This window comes from Lolium rigidum, chromosome 4, assembly GCF_022539505.1.
Source record: "Lolium rigidum isolate FL_2022 chromosome 4, APGP_CSIRO_Lrig_0.1, whole genome shotgun sequence".
Classification (NCBI taxonomy): Eukaryota; Viridiplantae; Streptophyta; class Magnoliopsida; order Poales; family Poaceae; genus Lolium; species Lolium rigidum.
The window spans coordinates 177,237,357-177,246,322 of NC_061511.1; the positions used below are offsets into that span (position 1 = coordinate 177,237,357).

Below are 8,966 nucleotides of genomic sequence, written 5' to 3' on the forward strand. Positions count from 1 at the left end.
TTCTGGAGCTGACCTACAATTACGGGCGTTGCTGAATATGACAACACCAACGCGTACGGTCAGGTATGCATGGATGATGGATCGACACCCCTTGCTTTTGAATTTCAGTAAAAGCCGAGCGCCCAGTTTGCCATGGAGGTGTTTGTTGACAACATTGACTTTGATAAAAGAACCGGAGTAACCATAGAGAAGACAATTTGATTACTAGTTCTTCCTTCTTGCCACCGCTGTAAACATGAGCACACACGCTTTGCAAAGAGTTTCGAGTTCTCTGAATCGCACCAAATGGATGCCATCGAGAACCAAATCTGGTTATGAAGTTGGCAGTTGAAATGCGTCTCCCGAAACTGTATTATGCATGCTTACTAGTCAATCTGTTACTGAGCTTACTAATTCCAGCTTTAACAACTAGGAAAGTAGGAATCTGTTACTAAGTTTAAACTTTAAAGCAACAAAATTTGATTTTCGTTTTGTTTCTTATCCTACATATTCAAAAGGGGAGAGAGTAAAGTTCGAGATGATTCAGCTCTGTTTCTTGATAATTATGTTTTTTTTTTGTTCATGTTAGAAAGTGGAAGGGAGAGTACATTTTGACATGATTTAGCTCTTAGCGTTGATTGTCCACAACTGTGCAGGTTTGATCTTTTATTCTTGTCTTTGTTGGAGGGAAAGAGCTCATGTCCATCCGTTTCATCTTCAGGTACTTTTGTGTGGCCAAACTGCTGAACAACTGAATTGTCATCTCTTGTTTCACCAAACTGTTGGGCTACTTAATTTGTTATTTTGCCGAGATGATGATTAATAGATACACTTGGTTGGGCAGAAACCCAGCAAACCCGAGAAACCTTGTCGGGTAGAAGTGCATCTGGGGAACCTTCTCAACGTTTTGCATGGCTTCGTCGCGATGACACCGTCACTTGCTCCGCCGCCTAGCCTCCACCAACTTTTTATTCGCCACCGCGTCCATCCCTACGCCGCCTCACCTTCTTATCTCCCTAAGCTGATGGAAGTCGAAGCCGCTGCGCCTCTGATCTAGCATCGGCCTTGTTTTATGTGCTGGTGCTTGTGACCAGAGTGTAAAAATTGATTTTTATTTTTATTTGAGTAACTATATGATCATCCTTGGTATTGCTGTGTAAACTGAATTTTTGGTTGTTGAACTATCCCTGCCTTGCAAGCAGATAAATCAATGGAGAGTATTAATGAGTAAGGTGTTTGTGGTGTAACAGTGTTTTGGTTGACAGGAATTCTCCCAATCCCCTTGGGAAAATACACTTCTGCCAAACGAGGCCTTAGTGTAAATTATGCTTGTCTATCCATAGATCTCTTTGGGTGATACCACACAAGTAAAAAAGTTGCATCAGTTAATACCCATACGTTCCCCTCTTGATCATCTGGTACCTAAAATGCCGAGCAAAATGTCAATGATTCACATGGCATGTCGTCATAAACTTCCGTATTAATGCCAAGAAAATGACGAGAATAAAGGTGTACACAATGACAATGATCTGACGCGACCTTCTCGTTTGTCTTAGAGCCTGTGGTGGCATGTATGATCATTAGTACCGAAATGATTCCTTTTGGTATTTCGAATACTTCTGAAGACTTTGGTGATAAGCTGAGTCAGCTGACCCAAAAGGAAACAGAATTTGGTGCCATCTGGTTAAATAATTGCAGCTAGGTTGTTGTTGTTGTCATTCTGAAGGATCTTTCGCTGAGAGTCTTTGGGCCAGCCATTGCTACTCCACTGCAAAAGCAGCAAAACTGGGTAAGTATTCTCCTTTTCTTTTATCTCTCTCTCTGAGGCTACTAAATTGATGTTTCTTATTTCAATGTCATAAAATCACTCCTATTTAGATTTTCCTGCAATATGTTTTTCTTGAATTTGGTTCATAGGCAATGGCAATTTGTGAATAGGTGGAGTGAAGAAGCACTCAGAGTATTGTTCTTGGATTTGGATTGCCTATGGGATTTGTGAAGAACAAGCTGTTTGTGGCTAAAATTGTGTTTAATACTTAAGTATAGTACATCTTGATCTTAAAGCATCCATGTTCTCCATTTGACTGCAATTGCCATCACACAAGAGTTGTGATGATATCGACTGAACTTGCATCCCTAACCATATCTGTTGATGTTCAAGTTAGAGTTCTTATTTTCATTTCTTCAATGAGATTTTCCAAGAAAATACATGGGGCAAGCATAACGTATCTGTCTTTGTGAAAAATTGCAGATCTAGCCTAGTCAAGTACTGTCTCCCTAGTGTCAGGCATGCAAGTCTCTGAGCCAGCATTGAAGAAACAAAATTCATCGGGTATGGATGCAATAATGTCAGAAGAGTATGCTTCGCAATCCAAGTTATTGGAAGACTTCACTTGTGTCCCAAGCATAGAGAGTGCTTGGGTTTTCAAAACCAGCAATGGTATGAATCTGACATTTTCACCTATACCTGCCATCAATTGTCATTTTGATTTTCTCAGAAGCTATATCAAGCTGGTCAAAAGTGATCCTTGGTTCATGATTGCAGGAGACAGATCAACAGCAATGTTTTCTATTAGTCAAGCAGACCTACTGGCAAACAACACGAGAAAACATATTTTGTATTCTCATATTACGAGACATGGAACTGACCCTCTAGAGTGTCAATGGTCTCCATTCCCTATTGAAATGACCGGAGTATCCATTGTCGTTCCATCCCCTTCTGGATCGAAACTTCTTGTGGTGAGGAATGGAGAGAAAGGTTCATGTACAAAACTTCAAATTGTTGATCAATCACATGTGGATAAAGAAATACATGTAGATCAATCTACACATGGTCCACTTTTTACTGATGAGTGGTAAATTTCCACCATAATTACTGCACTTTCCAGCCTCTTCATCCGTATCTACATAGTGTGACTACTGTTTTCTCGGTACAGGTTTCAAGGGATTTCCTGGAACCAAGAAGAAACGTTCATCGCATACATCGCTGAAGAGTCACCTAGACCAACACCAGCTTTTGATGATGCCGGATATAGGAAAGAGGGCTCTTCAGGAAAAGACTGCAATAGCTGGAGAGGACTGGGGGAATGGGAAGAGAACTGGGGTGAAACTTACTCCAAAAAAGGGAGACCCTCACTGTTTGTTCTTGATATTTCTAGGTCTCTCAGCACCTTCTAGTGAATATGAATACTTATCCTTAATCCGAGATTATGACTTACTAAACCAAACATGTATTGATGCACTTTGTTGCCTGCAGTGGCGAAGTACGTACTGTAAGAGGCATTGCAAAATCATTGAGTATTGGTCAAGTTGTTTGGGCTCCACCATCTTCAACTGGCCATCAGAAGCATTTGGTTTTCGTGGGATGGTTAGAGCACAACGGGTTTCAGAAAACTGCTAGAAAACTCGGCATGAAGTACTGTTCTAACAGGCCGTGTTCCCTCTATGCAATTCGTTGCCCTTTCGAAGAACCAAATGCGGACAACGCATCGCTTAGGTGAGCTCATGATGTAACTCCAGTGTTTTTAGAGTATCTACGTACTACCGCTTTGTTCAAATGGATTATGATGTAACCCTGCTGTTGTTCCAGTGGTGGTAAATCAGACTCTGCTTCAGTAGTAACGAACTTAACCCCAAGCATAAGCAGCGCTTTCTTTCCACGGTTCAGGTATGCTTGTGTGAATACTCTTGCACCTTCTTCAAGCATTTCAAACTCAAACAACTCTTTAGTGAATAACTCAAGTTATCGTCAACGACAGCAAGGATGGTAAACTTCTGGTGTTTCTATCTGCAAAATGTGCAGTAGATAGTGGAGCACATAATGCCACAGATTCGCTGCATAAAATCAACTGGCCTTCTGATTGGAAAACAGATGAACATCTCGATATGATCGATGTGGTATGGCTATACAAGCTGCTCACCTTGAGTCGTTGATTGGTTTGGTACTTCGCTACATTCTGCGCTCAGCGCAATATTCAAATTTTAATTTATGTCAGGTTCCTCCTGTAATGTGCCCTGATGATGGCTGTTTTCCGGGTCTATACTGCTCATCCATGCTATCTGATCCTTGGCTTTCTAATCACTGTACGATAATATTAACATCTGCTTGGAGAAGTACCCAAGTGATACTATTAGTAGATGTTTTAAGGTAAATAAGTAAAGGCTGCTTGCATATTCGTTTTCTAGGGCTTAATGGATCACTTTCATCATATGCTCCTGTATTTCTTTTGTCAGTGGGAAAGTAACAAGAATAAGTCCAGAACTCTCGGATTACTCATGGAGCGCCCTTGCAGTAAATGGCAGTGATGTCCTCTCTGGTAATTCTACTTGCAATCAGACAGTGTGTTTATTTACATAATCTTCTAATTTTTAGTGTTAACAACATTTATTTCTCTTCTGATTGTCTTAGTGTCAAGTAGTCCCATCGACCCTCCTCAGATTAGTTATGGCCATGAAGCGTCAAAGGAGGATCATCAAACACGCGGATGGGTTTGGGAGGAAGTTACAAGTCCGCTCATGGCAGGAAGTAATAAGGTTCCTTCCGGGCTGCTGCAAATTTTTTTTTATTTTATTTGCTCAATTTACTCAAACATGCATTACCATTTGTTTTCATGTTCTGCAGGTGAAGGCTTTGTTATCGCATCACAAGTTCAGTATACTCAAAATTCCGGTTACTAACCCATGTGATGTACTCTCTGACGGTATAGTCATGAAGACAAATATTATCATCTATTTTGTGTTACCCTGTCATCCTTCTCTGGTGATGCTTTTCCTATCCTCAGGTGGTCAGCTTCCATTCGAGGCCATCTTTGTGTCCTGCGAGGACAGTTCGCAGAAACCAACTGTTTTAATCCTTCATGGTGGCCCACATTCGACATCCGTATCAAGCTATTCGAAATCGTCAGCGTTTCTCGCTTCACTTGGATTTAACCTGCTTGTTGTAAATTATAGGTAGTTTTCCTGAAACATTCTCTTTCTTTCTTTCATTCTTTCTTTCTGATAAACGATGAATGCCAATGTGTCATCTTGCTGTAATATGAGAAGAGGTACACTGGGATTCGGAGAGGAGGCTTTGCAGTCACTTCCTGGAAAAGTTGGGTCACAGGTGCGTGCTCCAATTATATTCTTGGTCTTTATACCTTATGAGCCAAATCTTGTTTCTGAAACGTGTGGAACAGGATGTCCAAGATTGTCTTATGGCACTAGACTACGTAATCAAGGAAGGACTGATCGATGCGTCTAAAGTAGCTGTTGTCGGAATTTCGCATGGTGGATTCTTATCAACCCATTTAATCGGTCAGGTCAGCATCGTACAGTCCTCGGACCATGGGAGACACTTACTACTTGCCCCATTTTTTCTATTGTTCTTGGTGTGATTTGTCATTTGGCCCCACTTCTCCAGGCTCCTGATAGATTTGCCGTGGCGGCGGCTCGAAACCCAGTCTGTAACCTGTCACTGATGGTTGGCACGACTGACATCCCAGACTGGTGCTACGCGGTGGCATGTGGAACTGAGGCCAAACACCTAGCCTCGGAATCCCCTTCCCTTGATCATCTAAGACTCTTCTACCAGAAATCACCAATTGCCCATATTTCAGAAGTATGCCCTTCCTTGTCTTATCTTAATCATCCGATGAACTGGAGTAATGAAATAATAATTACCAACAACAAAGGATTCTTGACTAGTATCCTAACGATGTGGATTCTGCAGGTGAAAGCGCCTTTGCTTATGCTTCTAGGAGGAGCAGATCTCCGGGTACCCACTTCAAATGGCCTACAGGTAGATCCATACAAAAGGAATTAATTACAGATATACTCAAAAGAAAATTTCAGCTTGATCTCATGGTCTATTTTGAGTGTAAAGTACCATTTTTAAAATCAATCTACCTCAAAGAAAATACAAACACTTTTAACAAGTTAAATTTAACAAACTTCAGATGAACAGATTTCCCAAGAACTCCGAAACTCTGCTTTGCTTATACGTTCCCTGTGTCTGCTTGTTTCAGTACGCAAGAGCTTTGAGAGAAAGAGGAGGCGATGTCAAAATCATGATGTTCCCAGAGGACATACATGAAATCAATATGTAAGTCACAGAATAGATTCCAGTTCAATTGCCTCTTACTGCTGGATTTGTATCATCATTTCACCTTGTTTTTGGTTTCGGTCTGCAGACCACGATCGGATTTCGAGAGCTTCCTCAACATCGGAATCTGGTTCAAGAAATATCTCAAATAGATTTGAGGAGAAGCTCAGAATTTTTCAAATATCTCAAATGGATCCGAGGAGAACTTCAGAAATTTTCAAATATCTCAAATAGATCCGACGAGAACTTCAGAGTTTTTCAGAGAAGTATTTTTGCAAGTTAGGCATTCGAGAATTGACAACAGCTGCTTGGCTTTGAAAACTATCTGAACAAAATTGCTGGAAAAAGCCTTTGAAACAGCCACTCCAAAAGGCCAGATTGTACACGTTGTGAAGTATAGCTGTACGACCTGCTCATTTGGGCCAGAGCGAGTCGGGTCTGTAAAATTAGTTAACTCTGAAAATTTGATGGGCTGAGTACTGTTTTTTTTTAGAAAAAAATAAATACAGTTCAAGGTCATTCCCGATTTGCCAAAAAAAAAGAAGGCCACCCCCGAGCTTCACTGGTGTGTCTACTCCTGTAATCCTGTTTTATTGTAACGACAACTCTATTACTGTATTATATTCCCCGCGTTTTTGGTTACTGCGACGGTTATTATAGTTCCTCCGTTTTATTTACCTCGTGTTCTAAGTTTAGTCAAAACCAAATCAAATTTATAGAAAAACTATTTCACATTTATATTACAAAATGCATTATGACAAGATATATTTTATGACTATTCTAATACTTTCTCTGTCTGAAAAAAATTATGTTGTAGATTTGTCTAGATACGCCTGTATTAATGTGGTTTGATATATATACACATATCTAAATAAATCTGCGAACATCTTTTTTTTTCGGAGGGAGGGATTACCATAGATTTTACATTATAGGTCTTGATATTTTTTTCTAAATATTTGGTCAAAGTTTGCTAATTTTAACTTTTACTAAATCCAGAACATGAGGTAAAAAATATAAAGCTCCATTTTCCGCTTAAAAGAACAATGTTTTGGACTGGACCATTATTGAGCTGACAGGCTCTAAGTGAATTAGGGAGCTGACGGGGCATGCTAGTATGGGATTTGGGGTTTAAGATGAGATCTGGAAGAGGGTATGTTTCGAAGCAGAGTAGAGAATACAACTTTACCATGCACCATAAATTACATGCAATTGTCCACACGTATATGCAATTAATCAGAATAACCACCACAGAAATCTATCCACACAGCGAGAGATGAAAACTGATCAGAATACTACCACCCAAGATATCTCCACACGTATATGCAACTAATCAGGCTAGCAGACATACTTCCCAGCGCCAGGAAAAAGATTGATATCTTTGATTCAAATTAAATACTCCATATAACAGTTTTTCCTAAGAGATCCTACGTTTATATCGAACCCGAAAGTATGTGTTGGAAAGATCACTAGCAAAACTTCCAATGTAGCATATTTGTTAATTATCGGACAACTATTTATCTTTTCAGATTGTATAGATGGACGGGAATAGGAAGGTGCCATTGTTTCACCTACAACTATGCACACGCAATGAAATATAAAATATAGAATGAACCAGGGTTAGTAATAAAGTACAACCATGTATTCAGAGATATGTTGGTGACTGCATCCTTATAACATCATAGCCTAGAATTGCTATGGATTCAATTGAACAACCGGTATACAATCGCGTAACGGAGATGCCTAGTTATTAAGATAAAAAAATCAAAGCATTAGGATCTGTGATGTTGCCGTTGTTCCCTAGAGAATTATTTCCCGTTGCATTACTCCCCTTTACTCACACCAGGGTTTCACGAGTACCGTCCACTCTCCTCTACCAATAACTTTTACCTTTTTTGATCTCCAGGCTCTTGTGTACTAGGCAAGTCCTATAGGATCGAGGCAAAGACCAGAGGCGAGGCCAGCCATCATCCCTCAACCCATGAGACCTACTCACAACATGATTAGATCAGCAATCATAAATTGAATTAAAAATCCTTGTGGGTGATTAATATAATAGTTTTACAATGTCGCCTATCGCAAAGGAATCAATATTATATTTGTGTATGGCAATGGAGAAGAATAGGGGGACGGCTGCGGAGATGGTGGTGATGCCAATGGAAGCGTTTTGGTGGAGTAATGGGGGAAGCTCTCTGCAGTTACGATTTCTCTCCACTTCTTATAGGGTAGTGGACAAGCTTAGGGTTTCTGAGATCTTATGTTGCGAATTTTCAGTGGGCCCTTCATGAAAGTTGTTCAATTTCATGCTTGATTAATATCCTATCAATATCTTGAGAATTATTGGGTTTAAATAATGAAGATAAATAAACGTAAAATCCACCATCAATTTTTTCCGACTAACACTTTTGGGGCAGCCCTTCTCATTTGTGACCAATGGTGATACAAAATAGCAGCAGAGCTTGACAATGATTGTTGAGGGGGGGTCAAGAACACCAATCATGGTTAAATTTTGAGTAATCTTTCAAGTATTAGCCTAAATACTAGGTATACTTTTAATGATTTTTTTGGAGTAGAGGGGCCATGCCCCCCCCCCCCATGGCCCTAGGGAAGCTCCACCATTGGAGGAGATCAAGTTGAGTACTATTTAGTTAGCAAAATTCTCCGGAAACATCAAACATTGTAAACTTAAATTTTATATTTTTTCATGGATGTGAACCGCATATCTGGCACCTCCGACGATCGTCGCCACTGATGGTGTCCTCGGTGGCAACGGTACTTACCGGCTGCACCCGGGGGTGGGGCGAGACTTCGGGTTCGTTGTCCTCGGGGGAACATTGTGGGGACCCTCTTCTTCGTGCGGAGGCGCCGCCTCTAGAACAGGGGGTACTAGTAACCCCTTAGGTGGACG

The 8,966-nt window shown here is 40.5% G+C and overlaps 1 protein-coding gene across 2 annotated transcripts; it reads left to right on the plus strand.

Moving 5' to 3' along the window:
- Positions 1-799: 799 nt before the first annotated feature.
- LOC124706423 (acylamino-acid-releasing enzyme 2-like) lies at positions 800-6,647 on the plus strand. 2 transcript variants are annotated; one of them, XM_047238086.1, is made up of 18 exons: positions 800-1,768; positions 2,231-2,419; positions 2,525-2,834; positions 2,916-3,137; positions 3,236-3,475; positions 3,569-3,646; positions 3,738-3,876; positions 3,975-4,126; positions 4,213-4,295; positions 4,388-4,512; positions 4,601-4,679; positions 4,761-4,929; positions 5,023-5,083; positions 5,157-5,279; positions 5,381-5,578; positions 5,690-5,758; positions 5,985-6,061; positions 6,150-6,647. In XM_047238086.1, exons 2-18 carry the CDS (start codon positions 2,269-2,271, stop codon positions 6,211-6,213), a joined length of 2,340 nt encoding a protein of 779 aa, XP_047094042.1. In that variant the 5' UTR covers positions 800-1,768; positions 2,231-2,268; the 3' UTR covers positions 6,214-6,647. The 2 variants fall into 2 exon arrangements, with proteins under 2 accessions (XP_047094042.1, XP_047094043.1); XM_047238087.1 differs by lacking the exon at positions 800-1,768 and adding an exon at positions 2,035-2,139.
- The last annotated feature ends 2,319 nt before the right edge of the window (positions 6,648-8,966 follow it).